This window comes from Serinus canaria, chromosome 1A (assembly GCF_022539315.1).
Source record: "Serinus canaria isolate serCan28SL12 chromosome 1A, serCan2020, whole genome shotgun sequence".
NCBI classification, from domain to species: domain Eukaryota; kingdom Metazoa; phylum Chordata; class Aves; order Passeriformes; family Fringillidae; genus Serinus; species Serinus canaria.
The window spans coordinates 28225251-28248246 of NC_066314.1; the positions used below are offsets into that span (position 1 = coordinate 28225251).

The 22996-nt window shown below is 38.2% G+C and overlaps 2 protein-coding genes across 6 annotated transcripts in view; one reads left to right on the plus strand and one right to left on the minus strand.

Annotated features, from left to right (window-relative positions):
- Positions 1-3654: 3654 nt before the first annotated feature.
- Positions 3655-14152, minus strand: ZCRB1 (zinc finger CCHC-type and RNA binding motif containing 1). 4 transcript variants are annotated; one of them, XM_018919650.3, is made up of 9 exons: positions 13987-14152; positions 12973-13047; positions 9338-9425; positions 9154-9182; positions 6905-7016; positions 6714-6821; positions 5863-5972; positions 5681-5756; positions 3655-4304 (listed from the first exon to the last, which is right to left on the minus strand). In XM_018919650.3, exons 3-9 carry the CDS (start codon positions 9419-9421, stop codon positions 4173-4175), a joined length of 651 nt encoding a protein of 216 aa, XP_018775195.1. In that variant the 5' UTR covers positions 9422-9425; positions 12973-13047; positions 13987-14152; the 3' UTR covers positions 3655-4172. The 4 variants fall into 4 exon arrangements, with proteins under 4 accessions (XP_018775195.1, XP_018775196.1, XP_009093277.1 ...); XM_018919651.3 differs by lacking the exon at positions 13987-14152 and adding an exon at positions 13492-13964; XM_009095029.4 differs by lacking the exon at positions 12973-13047 and having other exon boundaries at positions 13987-14149.
- Positions 14153-14192: 40 nt separating this feature from the next.
- The window catches only part of PPHLN1 (periphilin 1), a 67404-nt gene continuing 58600 nt past the window's right edge, over positions 14193-22996 (plus strand). For both annotated transcript variants that reach the window (XM_018919654.3, XM_050988044.1), the window contains exons 1-3: positions 14193-14300; positions 18938-18985; positions 20070-20161. In XM_018919654.3, coding sequence (XP_018775199.3) covers position 18985; positions 20070-20161 — 93 coding nt within the window. In that variant the 5' untranslated portion in view covers positions 14193-14300; positions 18938-18984. The remainder of the gene's footprint in view (positions 14301-18937; positions 18986-20069; positions 20162-22996) is intronic.

Here is a 22996-nt window from a genome sequence, read left to right on the forward strand (position 1 = left end):
ATGCTGTTATAATAATTACTCCTTGCCCCTTTATTAAAGGTGCAAAGTAATCTGGGTGCAGTGCTCCTACCACATTCAGATCACGAGAGCTGAGTACCTTCCTGTCAATCAGTTTGCCGTTTCAAAGGTGTGCAATACAAAATCTACCATCCTAGCACAAATAACACAAGAGTAAAAAAAGGTGAAAGTTTTTCAAGGGCTACTTTGTTCTGAACTCAAGTACTTAATCATGGCCTTGACCTAAATTTTGCAGTGAATGAAGAGAATTCTGGATATTCTCCAGCAGCTTCAGCTAAATTAGATATGAACATGAATAAGGCCCTGGGGCCCTGCATTCTCTGGGATGCCACAGGCTCGAGACTGGCAGAGAATCCACCCTTGCACAGAACTGTGATCCAGATTTTAATTAACCAAATTTCCTCAGTTAAGTTTTTCTTGTGGAAGCCTCCCACAGTAAAAAAACTCTTTAAAATGTTATGCTGCAGCAGATGAAAATAAACCTAGCTGACAAATTTTCAAAAACTTTCTTGGAAAGAACATAATTTCAAGGACTACAATCATTCATTCCAGATACATGGTTCATGAACTCAAAAGCAGCGCATCCAAGTACTGCATGTTCTCATCTCTCCTAACTGCCATATGCTGCTCAGTCATTTCATTTTATATGCACCCTCATGGCTCCAGGCTTCGTGGGCAGATGGCTCTTTGCCACCTAATCAAATTCACACATCAAACACATCTCAAGTGAGGTCTTTTGTAGAACCGTACTCCTTTAGTTTCTCTTCCTTTCTTGAGCATTTGAACATTAGTACAAACCCGTACTAATGTTCAAAAGGTTGATAATTTTCAAATATAAACCACTAATTCTTCAATTAAGCAAACATGGTACAAGCAGTTCTATCCCACTCTAAAAATACAATTCAGTGCCTTGGAACTTCACAGTATACCCACAGAGTCTTTAATATGCCTTTTGGTTCTATTTTGGGACCCTCCTTCTTCCATAGCCACATCTGTTTGTTGAACAGAACACATCTACATCCTCTACCTCTACATAAGCAGTTAAAATAATGCATTTTTACTCCTGCAACCAAGAGACAGTTTTTGCTGCACTGCACAGAGCTTGATGCAGTATCTAAATTTGGATGCCTTCTAATTCTCTTTAACTGGATATTGATAAAACTGAATTTTCATGGATCAGCTCACCTTGATGTAGGTTTATAGCCATTGCTTTTCATGAACTTAAAACCTCAGAGTTGCTTTTGATTCTCTGAAGCATCCTATTCATCAGACAGGAAACTTCTCATATTAGTAACTGGTATTTCTCCAAGCCACTGTGACCCACATTCCCTAAGTGGGTTGGTTAAATGTTTCACATGCTTTTATCACATTCTACCACTACAATTTCTGCAACTCTTTACTTGCTGAATTACCTGTCACATCCATTAAATGCATGCATAAGCACACATTTCGTCTGTCTGAATGCACAGCAGGGTCAGGGTTAGCCTGACAGTGATGGAATGTTGTTTCTCAAACCTGCAGAATTCTTCAACCTAAAAAATATTGCTTTCTTTACATGGACTATTTCCTCAGCTTATTTCTTCTAGGATACGTTTTACAGATACCAGCATAGATACAAGAAATAAAGTGATCTACATTACAAGTGATTAAATCCTCCACTTTCCACCTTTTTCTGTAAAGAAGGAGCAGTGTAGTAATTTTTTTATATCGCCTTCAGCAGCCACAGGAAACAACCCTCACCCTGTTAAGATCTGCAAGATAAACAAAGCTGCTGAGGATAAGCATTTTAAGGACACCTAAAAATGGTTTTGTAATCTATACTAGAAAAAAAAAAGCAATCAGCTATCGAATACCAGTTATTTTAAGATAGCACATTTGGAAGAATGATATTTGAAATATTTTTATAGAAGAGCAATAGCAGAAGAGTGATGGACTATATCATCATATTGACACTACAGGAGCAAAATAAAATAGAAACACTCATAGTAGCACTTATTAAATTGCTTAGAAAAGCTAGATGTAAAACACTTTTAAAAATTTTAAACAGCCTGCACAGCTCACCATCCTATGCTACATTCAGTCATCTCTGCAGATTAAAGAAGGGCTATCCCAGAAAACACAAAGATAAAGTGTTTACAATTTCTTCCAGAGATCACCTATTTAGGTACTTATAGTTCTTTATATTTACAGTCCTTTTTGTTGCTCTGCTGAGAGTAGTAACCTGAATGTGCCAAAAACATAGTAGGAGCCTACTAAACATGGACTAAAATTACTCCTGTTCTCATAGCTGCAGTGGTTTTAACAAGTGCTGCACAGGCACAGTATGAGTAATACCATTTATAATCAATTAAGCTAATCATCCTTATCCCACTTCCATATTCCTTCTTCCCCAAGGACAGATAAAAGGCATCTCCTAGTGATTTTGTAGACACTACAGTGTTAGACACTTCAATAGATGAGAGGTTCTATGACCCAGAACATATCTGGACAATTTTCTGTCAAATTCTAGTTTTTGATCTTTTTATAAAACCAGCATTGAATATGATATTTAAGAAGACCAACTCTGATTTTTCGTAGTGGTATAATCTTATTTTTTTGGGGTTTTTTTTTTTTTTTTTGGACTGCCATTGAGCCCCAACCTGACATTTAAAGAAAAGCATGCTGGAAGTATTACTTGATTCTTTAGTAGAGCTTACAACTCCTCAAGCTTCATTATTGCACACATACATGATGTAGAGTGATTTTCATTTATTAACCATGTGCCTGGCAGTTTAGCTCTCAGCTCTTCAGTATTAAGAGATCTTCCTGAAATTCATTGAAGAAAGCTTCAGATTTAATATACAGTACTTTCAGCAAAAAGTCAAAGTCAGTCTTAAAAACATTCCTTGGATTACTGAGTCCAAGATCTTCCTGTATCTAGAGCCCAATACTCCTTCCTATTCTGACTTGAGCTTGCACAGAAAAATCTTGAATTACTTCATTCTCGTTTCTGAATTCTTGTGTTTAAGGAGCAATGGAAGGCACCAGAATGATGGTCTCAATGTCACTACTTTATATTAGCTTAGAGGGTGTTGTGCATGTTTCTTTGCTTTGCACCCAGTTACATATTTGAATGTAAATTGGTATTAATTAAGAATACATAATGGTATATTTGGATTTACATTTTCTATTTTTGGAAGAAAATCAAGTCCTGATGAGCAAACAGGAAGAACTGAAAATAGAAAGAGGCCAGCTCATCTCTTATTCAAAGTGTGAAATTGTGAATGTATTTTATCTTGTGCTTCCTAACAGTAAAGAGTTTAGACTACACACCAATATAAAATGGGTACCACTATCACCATGTGTCTGTGGTTTTGGGAACCATCACAGCTACAGGACAACATGCCTAGAACCTTAGAGAGATCTAAGGACACTGAAAAGCTTTATGTGCAAAATATGTGGCAACACACTTTGCTAAGAGACCAAGATGGTTCCAAGCACACATGAAAGCTGTTTTTTAGGCATGCAGGAAACGATGCCTTTTGGATTTTGCCAACAGGTTCAAATGTGATGCAGGTTAGATCCAAGTGTATTTCAAACTCCGTGGATAATTCTTATTACTATTAAGCACTCAAACTGCAGTCAGGAGAAACAGCATTGATGTAACAATAATTTATTATAGTACTGCATGAAGAGTAAAAAGACAATGCCTAAAGCTGAAATTCAACCCTATGCAGAGGAACTAATGCAAGTTTCATAATCTACTGAAGTACTACTAAAGCACTGCTTCCAAACAGACCAGTACATAAAGCATCAGTGGCGTTAACAGTCATCCTAAGAGGAACTCCTCTTAGGAAAAGAGCCTTGGAAATTCTCTCATGAAACATTTCACTGCTAGGACTTGGATCTAGACACTAACTGCAAGATGCATTCTCACAGATACTTTTCTGGATTTAAGTGTATAATTAGATCATTATCTTAAAAAGCTGTCTTGAAAGGTAAGGTTTTGAGACACAAATATAAAAAGATGGGAGAATCAGGGGACAGAATAAAAAACCCCCATGATTTTTCACTGTCTTCAACACTAAAACAAACCTGTATTACAGATCACTTTGTAGCATTTTACAAAATATACACTATATATATCTTACATATGCATTTAGAACAGTATTATTTCAGTCACTAAGTTCTTCCTCATCACTGAAATAAGCACTTTTCTTAATCCGTGGACGTTTTGAATCATCTGAAATTGAAGATTCCCCTGCAGTCTGTGTCCATCTTTGTTGTTCTTCCTCAATTTTGGCTTGCTATAATGAAGAAAAGAGAACTATTAGCTGGAATTAGGAAAAATTAAGGTGCACAACAAATAACAATGCTAATTCTTAATATACACTGAATTCTTAAATAAGTTAAAGAATTACAAGGGTTTATTTCCAGATAAACTGTGTGATCAATGCACTGGGAAAAATTTCTGAAAGTAGTTCTCATATGTAAGCTGTCTTCTACACCACAGCAGCCGTCTGGACCATCCTGTATTCTCAAAAAGAAGAATTTTGCCCATGGCAAACTTCCAAAAATATAGAGATCTAAAGCAAAAAAATCTAAGCAGATCTCTTTAGCTGAGATCTAAAGCAAAAAATGCCTCATGTTTTAAACTGATGTTATTGAATCAGCTTTGTTCTGCTAATAAGTCTTCTATCCATTGTCCTTTGTAGTCATTCATTCACATAATGAGTGCCTTTGGGGATTATTACTGAAGGTTATTCAACTAATAGTTTAAATAGAAGCTTCCTATTTTTACCAGTTAAAAATCTTTGGATGGTGATAGTGAGGCATCAATAGAAATGAGAATGTTTCCTGCCTTTATAGGTTTTGTTTCCAATTGTAGAGGTTTTGGGGAAAGAGTTTCTGTGAAATTCACATTGTGAATATGTGAATCACTTTTTTTGACTACAATGTGAAAGTCTTGCACTCATTCAGAACAGTTATACAGTCATACAGTCACATTCAGAACAAAGTTATTAACTCTTGAGGGCTTTTTTGGGGGGGAGAGGCACACAGCAACAATGCTGACCACGGAGCCAAGAACTTTGAATATCAGGTCAGGCTTGTTCTGTTTCATGAAGCAAAAGGGTGTAGAGATAAAGAAGTAATAAAGACAGTAATACAGATGTGAGATAACCTATTTACATAAAAAAAATTGCATTCAGTATGTTCTGGGAGATGAGGTCTATTAGAGAATGTGATGGTCTGTATTAGGCAAAGGAACTGTCCCAGTAATAAATGTTCAAGGACATTCCAGTGAGGACAGAGGATGTGTCTGGTCACTTATACATGACTGGTTTTTTATCTCCTCAGACAACAAAGTAAAGAGGGATTTGTAGGCAAAAACCTAGCAGAGCATCACAGCAGAGATCACACAAGAAAATACCAAAGGAGCTTGAAGGAAAAAAAGGCTGCAACACACAAATGCAGCAATAGTGACAGAGGAAGGAACCCAAACAAAATTCCACTGAACATGCTTGCAATGTAAAGAAGCCAACTATAGTTTGCTGCCAAAGCAGAGCCCAAGTGCTATAGAGCAGACAGACCTATGCATGTATATCAGAGCTTCTGAAAAATACTAAAGAAGGGAGTTGAATTAAAAAAAATATAATAAATATGCCATGCTTCAATTTTGTACCTGAAAAGCTATGGCCTGGCTGAGGCTATCTAGAGCAGGGTCTTCACCTTCCTCTTCACTTTCTTCTTCCTCCTCACTTCATTGTGCAGGGAGAGAAAAAAAAAATACAGATCTTTAATTTAAGTGTTTAGTATGAAAAAGCTTCCTAAAAAAAGTAGTAACATGTAACTCAATATACATACACTTCTTCTGGCTCCACTACTTTCTTTTTCTTCTTCTTTTCCTTTTTTTTTGGTGGTTCCCGCTCCCCTAGCATATTTTTAGGACAAGCATAACTTAAGTGTCCTGCTTCCTTGGAGAAAAAGAAATATTGCTTAACAGAAGCCATTACAAACAACTATATGTTAAAACGTATCATGAGGGAAGTTCATGGGGGGAAAAATGGGAGCAATTAGTAAGATTAATGGAATGCTGAATTAGCACACAGAAGACAAACTCTTCTCTAGGTTTGCCATGGAAATGAAGAGATTAGTAGTGATATGCATGCTTAACTGCAAACTGAGAACAAGCTGCAAGAACAGTAGATTTTTTTGTCTGTTACAATAACTGAATACACTACACATGGTTCATATTCAAAACAAGATAGAAACCTCAGAATTAACAATTTATGACACAGGAGTGAGGTGACATTTTTGCTGTAAGAAGTGTTATGAATATAAATCAAGTTTGTATTGGACATTAAATACTATCCAAATATTATTGTCCTACATTACTATGTTCAGGAAAAGTCAATAATTAATTAAAACTTAAAATTCACTTCTATATGCAACAGTTGTTTCCTGTATTTATTTTACTGCTGGCTAAATCATGAACTTCCAAAGGTATCAAAAGCAGATACTTTGAAGCAAAGAGTGGGAGGCTGTCATTGCAATAGTTTTCATGCGCATCACTTATTTTTCTTGGGTTTTATTTCTCTGTTACTTTCATTACCATCTACAATTACTACCATTTTTAGTATTATTTCAATTATTAAGTTATTCTTATGTCAACCCACAACCTTTGTCCATTTCTCTACATTTTTGGTTTTACTCACCCCACATTCATAACACTTCGACTTATCAAAGTAGTTACGCCTGCGAATGAATTCTGCTGCTCTTCCATTATCAATGGCAATACTTGCTTTTATTACTCTTCCAAACAACTACAGAAAATTGGAAAGAAAAGGTAAATGTTTTGGGACTGAAAGCCCAACCCTCCTGCCATTAAAAATTTTCCAAAACGTACCTGTTTGTTATTAAGTGCCCGAGAACAGTTTTGTGCAGATTCTTTATCCAAAAACAAAATAAAGGCAACTCCTTTGCTCTTTCTGGTGTCTTTGTCTTTCATAATGGTAACTCTGGAAACATATAACCACATTATTGATTTTAGTGAAACACACTAAAATTACTTCAGAGATATTTTTTTCCTTAAAGATCTCAGTGGGAGAGACCCTTTGTTACACAGCAGAAGAGTTAAAGTATATTTAACAATAAAAATACTCATTAAACAGAAATTCAAAGGAGCAGCTAACCTGGCCATGTATTTAGAGGTAGAGTGGAGATGATTTTTAAAAAGCATGTGGGTCTTTCTGGGACCAGTATCACTCTTAATTCCCTTGGGCGACTTGCAGAACAGAGAACATAATCTTTAGATTTACAAGCAACCTAACTGGAGGGAACTACATATACTGGAGGTGAAAGGAAAATTCATGAGTAATCTTAGCATTGCTATTATTGATGAAAAGACCAGTGTGAACTGCCTCCAAACCGCAAAATCTATGTTCGTGTAGGACTAATCAGCTAAACTGGTTCACAACAGGAAACACTACCCATGTGCAGTACTGTTCTACAAATATCTCCAACTGAAAGCCAAAGATCATGGACGCATGTTTTATTTCACATGACATAAAAAGTTAAATCTTCAGTCTAACATTGAAATCAAGAGCTTCAATAGCACATGGAGAAGTTCATGAAAATCTAGAAACAGTAAAACAAAACCTAGAGATAAAAATTTACAAGATAGGGTCCGGGTGTGTGTGTATGGCTAAAACCCACACAGCCTTAATTCTTTCAATCTTAATGTCAGTTGTATTTAGTCCTGAAAAAACCTAACAAGACAACAACAGTGAGAACCAGAATGTCAGGGTGCATGTACACAAAAATCAAAGTACACATATAAAAGTAGGGAATACACTCCTCCTTATATCCACCACAGGCAAAACAAGGTTCGGTCACAGGGCAAGCCAAAATTGTAAGAAGTAACCAAAAGAAACCAAACCCCACTTCATTACAGAAGGCCTACCACACAACCTGTGTAAGTAACAGATGACCCACATGGTAAAGAGTTTATAAAATAAGAACACAGTGAAGAAAGCTCAAATTTCCCCAAATACATGCACAAAAAAGTTGAACATAGCAGTTTTACTAACAAAGCCTCTTGGACAAGACATGTCCAACTACATGCATTCAGTTCAAGTGTCAATAAAACTGACTTTAGGACAATTTTATTAATTTTTATGCCCATCTACTCTTTGAAGAATTCCAACAGAAGCCCGGTATGACTGTCAAGACTTCTAATCAGGATATTGAACATACTAATTAATAACACAAGAATAGAAAGAATCAAGTGTGACAAATCTTTAAAAAGTCAGGAACTTCTCAGAGCCATAGCAAGTCTGATTTCTTACTGAACTAACTCAGTTGAAGTAATAATAGTCAGGATATATTTGCTTTTCCTGCTATTTGTCACCTGAAACACACTTCTGAGACTTCATAAACTTTGAAACTCTGTATCTCACAGGTTATTGCACCAGCTACTTGAAATTAGAGAAGATACTTGCTGGTTTAAGATTAAAAACTGAAGACTTGAGTCTCCTTATTCTGACCAATTAGAAAAAAAATAAACCAGTTGGTTCTTTACTGTGGCATTTCTTTCTATCATTTGAACACAGAGGCAGATATTCACATATATTGTTCATGAATACCCCACATACTGAAAGCCATTAATGCAGCCTTAGGTAAAGCCTAGCTTTAGGTAAAATACTAAGCAGTCACAAAAACCAGCCCCTCTAGAATCACACAGAACTGTACACTGCAATTGTGGGAACTGTGACACCTAGTTCATGTGAGAAGCTCCCACTTTCACACTTACCCACTGTGCCCCACAGTGGTGAAGGAAAGGGAAATAATATTAGAAGAACACTGTTTCAGCTATTTCAGAGAAGAGACTGATGGTATGTAACAACATTCTACTTGCTCTTAAGAAATGGTAAGCAAAACCTGTTCCAAACACAAATATTCTTGTATTATGTATATAACTGCAAGAACTTTCAGCTGTTAAATTAAATTTATACTTTATTAAAAATGAACAGAACTTCAATACAGTTCCACATTCATACTTTAATTACAAAAAGCTCAAGACTTTCAAGTGAAGGAAAGACATAAAATATTTAAAATGAGAGGTACAAAAATAGAAGGCCATATCAGGTCACTTACTTGACAACTTTCCCATACTTTGAAAATATCTGAAATATAAAACAAAATAAAAAGATTTACCAACAGACAATTGCATTTTCCTAACAATAAATTTATCATAACAAACTTATATATCAGTATTGATTTTACAGTCAAAATTATTGTCAACATATTTAATCTAAACAATGCATCTCTTAAAACTTACCCTGTACAGATCATTGTTAGTCAAAGCAAAGGGTAAATTGGACACATACACTGTGCTTTTGCTTGGTGCCAACCCACCACTCATTTTTCTGATGAAAGGAAAAAGAGAGAAGAGTTAAACTGTATTGAACAAAGAAATCAATTGAAAAAATGGTTTCAAGACTTTCAATTTTATTTCAAACCTAGCCTAGATAGCCAGGATAAAGTTGCAGGAGAGCATAGCTTTCATGTCCCTTGCCTTCACGGACTACAGAAGACATAAATTCCTTCCTCCTCTCCTGAATCCAAACATATTTTTGTTCCAGGTGAGTCGATTTGTAGCCAAGAAAAAACTGGCAAGTTAGTGTACTTAAAATAATCCTCTGCTGATCTGTGCAATTAGAAAGGTTGGGGGTCAAAAGACACAAGCAATGTCCATTTATTAAACATTATGGACAACGTGTCAAATTACTGACCTTGGTACCAGTACCAGCATGATCTGATTCTTTATGCAAGTATCAGTTCAGCTGCATTCAACATACAATAAAATACAATTGGTTAAGGGGGGAAAAAACAAGCTTCCCCAAAGCAGAGTCCTAATTATTGTGGGGAGGGAGATAAATACATTTTTAAGTCAATGTAGCATGATGCTAATATGGCATGCTTTCCTTTCCCCTCTTAACTACTGATCAAGTTCTGCACTCCTCTAGAACTGCATGTGTCCAGAGCTGATCATAAAGAAGCATCTCTGTAGAAGCACTCCTCTTCCTCCTTCTGACTAGGCAGATTTCTCCTGGTAGGAAGCAGGAAAATTTCCAATCTTTCCATTTTAATTTCCAGTCTTTTCTATGCTCTTGAAACTGAATATGTCTGGAAACAATTAATCAATTAAAAAAACTGTTATAACCACATACACATCATCTAATACTAGGTGAAGAGTAACTGAACTAACTTGAAAATGACAAGTTAATGTTTTTCTTCACATTTGGACATTTCCCAAGATTTTTAGTGGTGTAAAGTCTGTGCAAAACATTCTCTTTGGTTCATTCTGTAGCCATGGGTCAGACCAAGAGCTAAGTGAGGAAAATTTAAGATAAAAACATACTCCTTATGAAAGGCCACATCAAATAGTACAGCAAGCCCACTCCCTACACAGTCCAACTTCTACCTCCTTGTTCATTTTCCTACGGCCTTACTACTGCTTCCTGGCACCTCTAGCCAATTCCCAACTGAGAGCAAGCCACTTCTTCAGCAGGACCGCCTCATTTTAAAAATGCAGACAAAAGCTGATGAAGGGATAAAGCCCCTAAAGTATTAAAATCAGCATCTGCCATATTACAGTTTCTTGGGGGACTTCTTGGGTAGCCCGTCTGAACAGATTGCTTGGGCAAGTGCCAACAAAAGTAACTAATATCACACTCTAATCTGGCTGATACTTTCTGGCATTTCATGATTTAGTTATCTGAAGGCCTGATATTCCCAGTAGACACTGATTGTCCAAGTGCTTTACTTCTCTTTCCTGATATGCTCACTGTATCACAATTCATTTGAGTGGCAGTTTCTGAGTGATTAAATTTTGAGATTTTTCCTGTTCAGAGACTGTTTTTTGGCATGAGCAAAAATGGCAACACAAAGGTTAAGCAAATGAAAACAGAATAAATTTGCAATAAAGGCCACACATTGCATCTGGTGTTAGGCAGACTGGGTTCATTATCCCAAATTCCTTTCTGTTTGGCATTAGTATCCTTGACAAGCCTATCCAGACTGACTTGGCAACACGCCATGTGAATGGTTGGCCTGAAGTGCAATTATCCAGATGTACAGTGGATAGAAGGATTCAGGAAGAGCAATCTCTAACCCTGCACTATGCTATATTTATTGCCAGTGCTAATATATTGCAGCAGTGGATGAGAAAACACTGGAGGTGAACCTCAAGTATCTGAACACAACAATTTCACTCTGCCTAAAAAGGCAAGAGAAGCTGGAGCACCTTGCAACAGCAGGCCAAAGCAGCCCCCATTTCAATGGGCAGGCACCAGGGAGAACAGCATGACTGGAGAGCAGTCAGCCTGCACATGGCACAATGCCACAGTGCAAACCTTCACAGAGAAGGTGCGACAACAGTTGGAGATAACTACTGGCCTTAAGCTCAGTTGTTAGGAAATTATTCATGAAGGAGCCTACAGAATCATCATTTTCAGCTGCACACTGCTTTTTCCAGAAGCTGAAAGAGTTGCACCCTGACAGCACTGGCTGCCAGACAGCTGAGGTTGAACGTTGTTTCTACTCCCCCGGACAAATTTGGGCTAAAGAGTTTTGCTGCTCCAACTGCCCAAACATCCTTAGCAATTTGTACTGTTTAGGACTGTTGTGCAAGTACTGCTTATTTTTAATGTCTGACTCACTATAGAGACACAACTTTAATACAAGAGGGAGTACAGCTACTGTATGGTTATCACCATTTATTATAATGATGTTTTCTAGGTGGAGGAGTGAAAAAATGCCAGTTCCAGCTTTAAGCTAAGTTCCCAGATAAGACATGTCATCTGGAAGCTCATTGTTACAAGGTTGAGAGTCCTGCTACTTCAGGAATTTTCTAACTTCATATAAATGTTCAATATAAGTTTAAGATTTTCATCACATTCTTTCTCCATGTTTAGCAGTCTCTCTTCTCACCTGACAAAAAAAATATATATATCCTCTTCCCTCACAAAAATCTCCAACTGAACCAAAAACCAATATCTCAGCTTTCTTTTTGCTGCAGGAGACTCAACTGAAAGTCAGGTACAGCCTGGCTTCAAGGCTAAATCCTGCTAGAGATTTTCAACAAATCAAAACATTTCTGTTTTATCCTGGATGCTTTTCTGGGGCTTTCTTGACCTTCATTAGTAAACTTTAAAGGCTAAAAGCCTTTGCAATATCTCCACAGAATTGCACACAATTCCCATTAATGTAATGGTCTCTCTGTAATATTAATGCCTTCTTCATTTATCACTTTTACATACTAACTTTGACAATAGAGTTATGTCTCATTACAATGACGTCTTGAATTCAATCCTTTTTGTCTTTTCTAATAACTTGAACTAAAAGAAGCCATTTTTTGACAAGTGCCATCTGTTAGCAATGATTAAGTCTCCTGAAAAATAGATCAGGTACACGAATATGTTTTGCTTCAATCCAATATGCTTAATGCAGCATCTGTCATTAGTATTGGGGATATCACAGAAACACAATGATTAATTTCAGTAAATGGCTTTTCTACTCTACCCAGAACACATGAGGACACCACTAAAACAGCTCAGATGCCTCTGAATCAACAAGTGGAGCCTAAATTTACTTACACTTTCATGACTTAACTTCGGTATTTCAACTTAAAAGCACAAACTTATATCTCTTTTTTTAAGTGCAGTGCAGCAATGTCAGATCTACGATTTAATCAACTAAAGTATGTACAAATGATTTGTGAGCAAGTTTCTCAAGACACTCCCACTCAGGCCAATTAGAGTGTTTCTATCTTGATCCTTAAAACACAGTATTTTCTTCCTGATTTAAAAGTGTCAACGGAATTTAGACCCAAATCAACAAGCCATTAGTTGTGGCAGGAGCTTGGCTCAGGCTAATAATCAAGTGTCTGGGAAAGGATGAAATCAAACTCACATTCTCCTTGGTTCCTGTGACAAGGGTATCAACCACTTGCTACAATTCTGCCCTGCACAAGGGGCATGGAACAAGCTGTAAGAGAATAATCTGTTTTATCTCATACTCCAAGCAAATAATAAACAGGATCAAGAGTTGGTAAAAAAGGTTAGCACTATCAGCAAAGAAAGAATAGAATCTGCTCAAGCCAAAGAGGAACATAAAAAGGATCTGTGGTTTGAATCAAAACACTACGTATTGATCTAACTACAAAATACTATGTATTGATCTAACTACAAAAGGGGGCAACCAGGGCATCAGCCCACACTACGTTTCAAACACACATAATTTATATACGTTCCTTTTCCAGATTATATATAGGCGTCACATCGACCTTGGCCAAAATCAGTAGAACTTTGTCCCAGACAGATATAATGATATGAATCCATTTTCATCCCCAGTACTACTTGCTGAGACTTTATTGTGAATGAAGATGATAGAGCAGTAAGTGCTTTACTCAAAGCAATGTGCAATACCTACAGAAGTAAGGAGTGCTCTGGAGGCTTGGGCTGTCTTCTTCCACCTCCACTTGGAGACCCAGGCCTCTCAGAAGTTCATAATTTGTATGCTACCATTTCCCCCACGCTCCAAAGGGAAAGCCCGCAAAAGCTTTTCCAAGAGTGTTTTTTTAAAGGGATTCTCAGCACAGCCAAGACGGGAGAAGAGCTGTTTGGTTCAATCGCATCTGGTCTCACCCAGAGCTTCACCCAGGAAGGGCAGATCTGGGTAACTCATTTCGTGACGGCCCTCCTCTTCAAATCACGGAACACGTAATCTATGTCAGAGTTCAGTGCGAGCAAAGCGACATAGAAACAACAGAACCACAGACTGCTCAGGAACTTCCACACGCTGTATTAACACCTTGGCCACAACATCACAGCGCGGCCCAGACCAGCTGCTTGTGTCGTCCCTTCCTATTCCGCGAAGGCCCGAAGCGAGCGAGCTGTGAACGAGAGTGCCCCGGCCCCGGCGTACCCGTCACGGCGGGGCTTAGCCCGCGCGGGAGCCCATCGTGCGACGCGGCCCGGAGAGGCGCAGGTGCGGTCCCGACGGGGCGGGACAGGACGGGACAGCCCGGGACACTCGGCTCCCTCCTCGGCCACTGCCACCCCGGCCCGTCGCGCTTCCGCCGACGCGCAGCTCCCGGCGCGGCTGCGGCCAATGGGCGGTGGCTCCGCGACGGCGGGCGGGTGTTTCCGCCGACGGCTCGGGAGCGCCGGAAGCGGCGGGGACTTGCGGGGCTGCCGCGGGGTGCCGCGCAGCGGGAGCGGGAAACAGGCGAGTGGCAGGTGCGTGAGCAGCGGTGCCGGGCCGGGGGCTGGCCGCCTTCCTCCGCAGAACCAGCTCAGCCGGAGCCGGTCCTCTGGCCCGCGGCTGCGGTGGGACACGCTCGGCTTCTTGCGGGGCGCCCCGGGGCCGCCTTCCTGTCCTCTCTGCGAGCACGTGCTCGGGCATCGCGGCGTGTCCGCCCTGGGAAGCGGCAGCCTCGAGGAACGGCCTGGGGAGCGCGTCCCTGCCTGCGCCGGGGCAGCCCGAGGGTGGCGGGGGCTCTGTGGAGCCCCAGGGCCCGCCAGGTGGGCTGAAGCTCAGTGGCGGCACGGGAGCGCTGGGAAGGACGGCCTCCTCTGGGCAGGCGGCTGCTGGGTTAGCACCCGAGATGGCTCGTAAGCCACATCATTTAATCCTCTTTGAAACCCGTATGGGACAGTATCGTCAGCGTAATTTGTATATTTGGTTTGAAGGGAAGGCTCGTCCTCCTTGTGCATACATCTGAGAGTAATTTTAAACAATAATTCGTACTGAGTGTTTGGAGGCTACATAAATCCCATTGTAAGCACTTTCATTGATGTGTGTGGTGGTATGTTGGTGCAGGATCGGTATCCTTATTGTTTTTAGAGGGATAAATAAGACATGAGTGTGTCACTCAGCTCATTTCCCAATAAGTACTAGAATAAGTCTGTCAGAATAAATCTGTGTGATTAGTTTAACAACAGGGTATGCCGTAATATTTTAACTCCTTACTAGTATTTAAGTATCTCAAGTCTACTCTTTATGATTCTTTATTCTCATTCATACTCCTTAGCTAGGCTCCTTCCCCTCTATTAGGGTTTTCAAGGATAGTCTGTAAATTCTTTATCTGTGACTTCAAGGGAGCAAAGGCAGTCAGAAATAACAAAAAGATATGGAGACCCACACAACCAGTGACAATGATTTGCCCTGGGTGAAGTGCTATGTCTGTACTTTCAAAAGTAATTTCAAGAGCATTGTGGTTTTGGCAGCAGTATGGAAAGCTGCCATATTTTGTTGCCAGAGTGTTTGTGCTGCGGGATGGAAAGCCACGGCAGCAGTGGTGATCCATGCAGCTGTTTGCAGTGACATTGCTGGTGGAGCAGCCACATCAGAGCCTGGTAGAGTATGCTTTTTGTGGCACTGGCACTGATGATGGACAGGTCAGTAACTGCAGGTGGTCAGGTAAAGATAAGTCCTATTATTATTATATTCTATTAATATAACCCCTAATACATTGCTTCCATTGCTCTTGTCCCAGTGACATATTAGAATGATGTAGTAAGGAAGTGGAATTGGTGGGATTGTAAATCCTCATTGGAATGCTGCTGCTGTTATTAATTATATTCAGTTTACTCATGCTGTTTTAAGTCAAAATCATTGTGAATGGATTGAGAAAGGTTGGAAGGAAACCTCTTGGTATCTAGATGAATATCCTCAGACTTGTTGCAGTCATGCTTCTAAATGCTTTTGAAACTCTTACAGCCTAATATTTGCTATTAGGCAGAGATAGATTCTCTTTAAATCTCTGTTTTTTCTCAGTGCCTCACTCATGTTATTTTATTTCCTTGTGTGTTGGATTTTTCCCTCTGCTCTCAGACTTCTGCTTTTTAATTTTTCCAGTAGGACTGTGTCTATTCTGTGTGTTTTACCTGTCCCAAGTACAAGGGGAAGAGGAGAAAGTTACTTTCTCCCCCAAACTCATTTTTATCTGCCTTGCCTTCTGTCTAGGTAAGAGATGCTAGGATATCTTTGAAGATTATCAAATATAGAATCTAATTGTTGGACGATAAAACAGTATTTTCTCTCTGTCTTTATATCCTCACAGCGGGAATCATTGCAAATTTTATAGTGCTATTGCTAATAAGTTACATCTCTCCTACATCTTGTACAAAAGTGTTTTAGCTTTTTTGAGAGCTTTCCAAGGTAGAGACAATAGATGAAATTGGCTCACATTTGTCAGTATCTGCTGTTTATCAAAGTAACATTATAAAACCTGATATATCCCAGTGGCATGGGAGGCACTCCAGCTGCCTGTCTCTGCATTTGCTTTGTTCACATATGGCAAGATGTAGCCATCTGGATTAGGAAGCTGTATGTGTTGAAAACAAAAATGTAGATTCTGCACAAGGATGATAGCACATGCTAGAAAATTAAAAATCCTGGAGAAGCAGATGCTTGTAGTCTTGATGAAAATTGATGTCTCAAGTAAATGTAAGCAGATAAGAATTGTGTACAAATGTTTCAGAGTACTGGAGTGCTTTTGTAAATGCATCAGGAGGGTGCAAAAAATCTGAAGAGACTTGTGTAGTCTGCCCGATGAGAAAACCCATATTGGCATAGAGCAAAACAGAGTGCTAATTGGAGTAAAGCCATTCTTGGTGGCTGGCTGCAATAGAGCAGCTTGTTTTGTGTTCATAGAATGACCTCTGCACTTACAGAATGTGTTTATTTGTGAGAAGACTTTGCTTTAGGTAAAATAGTCACCTCTGATCGAAAATAGGAAGAGATTGTTTAAATAAATATAGCAAGTGATTATATATAATAATATTAAGCATCAGCTTTTTTTTTTTGTTGTTGTTGTATATGCTAATAGAAGATAGTTAATCAGGATGAGTTATAGTATTTGGTGTGAAACAAAACCAGGTTTCTCTCATTCTTTGTTTCACAACAACTTTGTGCCTACTGAGAGAACAGCTGAATCTCAATATCGCATAATAAATTTGAGATTTGAGCTCTTGAGTCTTTGTTAATGCAATTTTCTGATATTGATCCTAAGAGTTTATACTATCCATGGTTGTTATAAAAGCTGTGTTAGGTCACATCAGTTAAGAAATGAATTGTTTTCTTTTTCTATAGAAACAGATAGAAGGTACTCAAGGTGCTGGGAATTGCATTTTCTTCCCTTCATGCATTTTTTTCTTTTGCTATTTTCAAATAGATCCTTGTTTTATCTCATTATTCTGAGTTAAAATTTGTCTGTTTTGTCTTCTGTATAAAATTGGTCTTCTACTTGTTTACCTTACTGCGTCTTAACCAATGTACTTGATGGTTGATTCTGCCTGATTAACTTCCTTTATTCCATTCCTCATGCAGATGAGATTTTTCTTCCACCTGCATAGTTGCTCATTGTCTAGTGTATATTTATTGTCAGTCTGTTGACTTTTGTGATAGTGTATCTCTACCTTTTTCCCGCTTGTGTTTTTGTTGAAACACTGGTCTTAATTCTTGCTCATTTCAGTGTGGTCTAGCAGTGATAAAAAAAGGGAGTGTTTTTATCAGCTTGATTCCTGATAAAATAATGGGGTGTGTATGTGAGTGTTGGTGCCTACTGCCAGTGATGTGTGTTGGGATGTTGAAATTGGTTTGACTGGCAGAGCAGCACGAGATATGTTTGCCCTCAGCTTCAGTAGCACTTATCTGAGATATGTTGCTTTTTGAACATTGTGTTCAGTTAACAGTTTCAATAACTTCTGCAGGCAGAAGGACAGGGTCACTACCGTATTTGTCCAAATGGAGAAAAAACCATCCCGCTTGAAAACCTCATCTGAATTCAGCTCCTGGCATTTTGCTACTTGTCTAAAAAATGAGGGTTGCCATCAAGTACCTAAATCTCTGTTCATGTGAGAGGTGGGTAGGCTGTGGATGAGCAGAGGAGACAATGGATGCTGTGGGCACTCTTGGTGCTTCCCAGCTTTGGGCAAGTACAGACAGAAGGAATGGTCCACCCTGGGCAAGGCCTGGGCATGAGGGACCAGCAGTTAAGTGTTTTAGGGTAGAGCATGTGATACCTTTTCAGCATCATGATTTTGTCTTACCATAGCTGATTCCATCCCTCCTGTACATAAAAACACAGAAATGTTCAAGTACTGTTTTGGGCACAAAGAAAAGAGGATGGTGGGGACGGCTAAGAGCAGATAGAGCATCCTCCTGGTAATGTGGGAAGGGATGGCATGGGATTGGCCTAAGAGCTGTTCATGCACTTATAGCCCTGCTGTGCATTTTTAAGGCTTTAGAAAAGGTCAGTGAAGTAGAAAATAAAGAAAAGTTGAGGCAGTTACTGTGAAAGTGCCAGGAAGGCACTTCTGATGATGCACCTGACCATCCAATGCAGCAATATGAGCAGTGGTTTCAGAATTAGTAACTCTTATATGGAGCTTACTGGAGAGGGCAGGGACAGAGGGTCCTCTTGCTTTTCTCCTTACCAAAACTAGGATCAGCTAGTTGGCTTAGTCAGCTTTTGATTTATAACCTGTAGCTACATCAGACTGGTTCTGTGTCTTGGTTGTAGAACAAACTTAAGGTCAAGTCTGTTACAAAATGGGACTATAATTTTAAGAAGATAATCTGGTTTGTTTGAACCAATGCTAGGGTCAAAATCTCTGAACATGGATGCATCTTGTAGTTGAGGAAAGAGCTTCTTTATTCACTCTCTTACCAAAAGAAAAAAGATCAAGTTTTTAATAAACTTCTCATCACATGCAACTCAATCTTATTTTTCTTTACAAAGACAGATCACTGGGTGCAGGCAGTTAAAACATTTAGATTGTACCTGTCTTGTTTGCTGAATAGAAAAAAATATACTTAATATGATTATATTTGTATTTTTTGCTAACCTCAGTTTCTTTTTTTTTTGTAGGTAGGTGAATGGATCTTCAGAAGCAGAGTTGCTAAAACTGACAGAAAAGTAAGTATGTGAGTGTTGGTTATATTTTGCAAAAGTGTATATCAGAATTAGTGCTGCCTCTGTTTACAGTTAATACTCTTTTATGTTGATTCTTAGCATCTTTACTAATCAATAATTTTATATAGCCTCAGAAGTCTATTTCCAGTAAAGTGTTTTTATTTTTGCAAGTAGGTAACATTTGTTATTTCTCCTTCTGAACATGACCTGTTGTTACTTTTCCATATTGACTGTTTTTAACAGCTGGAGCTACTACTGTGAAGGGAAGGTTTGAAAAATATAATTCTAGCAGTTGCATATGTACTTTCAGTGTTGTATAGTACATAATTTGTCACCTTTATAATCAGCAGAAAGGTTTGAACTCCTCAAGTTCTGTGTTGTCTAGCACAGCATGACTAGAATCTCTTAGGTTGATGGTTTATTTCCACCTGTCTTTAATGACTAACTCTGCTTCCAAAGTCACTTTTCTCTGAAAAGAGGGTTTTCTTTTGTTCTGCTGGCTCCCAATTTAAAACAGGAAGTACCTGCATGTGAAGAATGTATTGTATGCATGTAACCAAAATGTGGGGCTTTGTACTAAGAAATTATGTGCTGCATTTTGAGCTCTTTTCAGAGAGTTGAGTTGATTAAAATGATTCAAAGGTACTATATTTTATTAAAAAGTAGAAATTATTTAATCCAATAAATAGATGCTGAAATATTTTTTTAAAAGTTCCAGTATTATTAGCAGAACACTATTAAAATTGCTGTAAGGTATGTGTGTATGCATTTGTCTGTACATCTAGTATTTGCAATCTGCCTATATTCCAATAGAGTGGATTTCAGTATCTCTAAATCCTGTAATTTTACTGATTATACTGGACTAATTTCCAGTTCCATGTTCTTGCCCATACTGTGAGTTATTTTTGCTCCAAGTACATTACATACCTTCCATATTTTAAAGGGCTAATAACAAAAAGTCTATGTACAGGCCTTGTGCATAATGCATTGTATTGGGAGAAATCCTGGAACCTTTTTTCTGCTCACTGTCCTTTTGTCTATTCATAATGAGTCTGGTTTTCACTAATTGTGTTTTCATTGTCTTAAGTGGCCTATCGAAGAGATGAAATGTGGTCTGAAGGGCGATACGACTATGAAAGGGTTCCAAGAGAGCGTCTCCCTCCAAGGATTCATGCTGATGTAAGTGTGCAGTAAGCATTGTATCTGTAGCACTATAAAATTATGCTATACCTTTGTACAATGACCTGTACCATAGGGGATGGATGGATTTATGTACCCGTGTAAGTTCCTAGTATATCCCAAGTTCATTTTTTTCCCCTGTTCCTTGAAGTCAGCAATCTGGCACATGCATCCTCACAGAAATAATAGGCTGCCTACTGAATTAAGTATTGGTTTCTTTTTTTTTAATTTTCAAATCTCTTGGAACTGTTTTACAATGTTTGTATTCTGGTAAACTGATTTTTTTGGTAATTCTTTGTGTTATTAAGCACAGGATTCTTAATGACTTTTGGGGAACAAGAGGCCATACTAATGTTATATTTTTCCATAGTCCTTTTATGTTAATATTTCTTTTAAGTAACTTGACATGGTAAAGGAACTTTCACGATTTTTCTTGTCGCCAACAAAGTTTTTTTTATAATGTTTAAAGTATAAGAGAAGATGTTTTAACAAGTGTTGAAAGTACATCTTTGCTAAAATTGTGCTTTGGAGTCCTCTAAAGGAAACACTTTACAAGAGTAACAGAAATCTGCTTTGTGGATAGAGTCTTTTGTGGTGTGTTATGTATGTATGTATGACATGCTTGTAAAAGCAAACCCAGAAGCTGTGTTTGCTATGCTATAGAATAACTTCAGAATGCTTTTAGGAATTCTCTGTTCCACAGAGTTGGGCAATTTTTTCCCCCCCTTTGTCTGAAGTCTCCAACAAATAAATAAAACAGGTTGTAGCTTTGTCTTTGGAGGTATTATGCTGTAAATAGAATTTTAATACTTTTTGGTATTTTATTTACATCCTGTGGTAATGTGCTTTTGGCAAAATAAAATTTCGGGCGCCAGTTCCTCTTATCTGACTTCCCTTTTACTTATGGTGAATGTTGAAATAATACCATAGCTGATTTAGGGAATCTTCTGGGTTCCCTCTGTTTTGTTTTCAGCTTGTCTCGTTGGAGACTCTTGGTCACTCTATGCAAGTCATTACCCAGGCTTCTCTATTGAGTAGTTTATTAGTGGTTGGCTGTTCTGTGACATTTTTGTTACTGTGACAGGCAACAGTAACATTTCTTCATTTTCAGCAAACTGGATATCAGATTGATTTCCTCAGGATGTTTAGCTACCTCTTTCTCCAAAATGTTTGTCAAGATAGGACAAGATTAAAGACAGAATATATTTTCATGGATGTTTTTTCAGTCTAACACGTGGCCAATTTAATTTAACCATTGCATCATTGACATTTCTAAATTCCTGTAATCTTTCAGGCTGTCTAGGAACAAGGTGTGATTAGGCATTATGAAAATTTATAATCTAAAAGATGTGCTGCACTCATTTTGATGCAAGTGTTAGCTTGATAGTTCATGCTACCTTTATATTACATGTGTTTGGAACTGGGGTTGAAGGGAGTAGCAGAGTACACTCATCACAATTAATACTACTCATCTGTACCAAAATAACACCTCCAGTAGCTGGGCAAACCAAGATTTCTCTCTGCCATACTGAAAGATGGACATGGAGTTCCTTCTCATACAGCTCTGCAGATTCAAGATAGTTGGAAGGTACTTTCTGTCCTTGCAAGCCTGTGCTATTGTATTTGTGTCCACATATAGAAGTCTGACTTAATTTTGATTAGACTAGTGAAATGGAATTAATTTGTTCAATCTGTTAATATGCTTAGTGTTTGCTTCTAGGATAGTATGTTGGAAATTCGATGTGCCAATGATACAGAATGGAGAAAGCAAGAGCTGTGTCCTTATCTAAACTGGGTGCTAATTGTAATCAAGCATAGATTGTAGTAGAAACACAGTTACTGTTAAAGAATGTGAAATTGCAAGCACTTAATAATTGTGCTAGTAGGATACTCATCGAGTTTTCATGGAACTGTTCTTCTATGTGTCAGTATAATTATGTGGTGGGGTCTTCTGGGTGAGGTTAAAGCATGGAGCACTTTGATTTAAGCTGCACAGCACATCTTTGTAAGACACCAAACTAAAAAAAATAATTACGTGTGGAGGATGTTTGATGAAGTAAGAGTTGATCAAGCATTGTGACTATGTGTGACTGTGTATGTAGTCTCCACTTTGCATCTGTATGGCTGTAGGCTGGCTTTAGATTGCCCTCTAGTCTGTTTGTTGGGTGGTCTCTGAAATCAGAACTAACTTTTTTTTTGCATTATGATATTTAGCAGTTTGTGAATACAATGGATTTTTCTGCAAAAACTATCAGTGCATTAGATTGTGACTTCTTACTCTTAAAAAAGTAGCTTGAGTGCCTTTCCCCTCCTGCCAAATTGCACATGCTAACTCAAGTCTCTGTATTAGTAGCTTTTGTGTAAGGCCCATTAAAAAATGTTTTGCTAAAGGAAGAACACTTAAAATACAAAATCTTGCATTCATGTTTCATTTGATTTTTATTTGCAGTTGACTTGTATAAAACTTAGTTCTAGTAAAATTGAATTTGTGTCTTTTGCAGCTGTGCAATTTGTACTTAATAAACAATTTCTTTAGTTGACAAATGGTATATGACATGCTGTTTGAAGAAAATAAATTAGTGTTCTAGCAGAAAATTGCTTGAAATTTGCACTAAAAGAAAAACCAAGAGTGTTAAAATTCTGTCACTTGAATCTTCAGATCACCTACTGCATTGTATTCAGTGTGCGTTTATTTATTCAGATTATGAAGCAAGGTCTATCTTAAATACAGTCTCTGCAGTATAGAGGATGTTATGGACATAAGGAAAATTGTTAGTATTTTCAAATGGACTCTTTTTTATAGACATTACAGGTGTAACTTTCTTTGTGGCATTC

Bases quoted from the DNA above. Each gene is read 5' to 3' on its own strand.
- ZCRB1 (XM_018919650.3), bottom strand. From the start codon at position 9,421: ATGAGTGGTGGGTTGGCACCAAGCAAAAGCACAGTGTATGTGTCCAAT. The intron at 9,183-9,337 runs GTAAGTTTTAAG...TTTATATTTCAG, and splicing joins CTAACAATGATCTGTACAGG to ATATTTTCAAAGTATGGGAA. The intron at 4,305-5,680 runs GTACAAAATTGA...TCTTCATTATAG, and splicing joins GCCAGGCCATAGCTTTTCAG to CAAGCCAAAATTGAGGAAGA.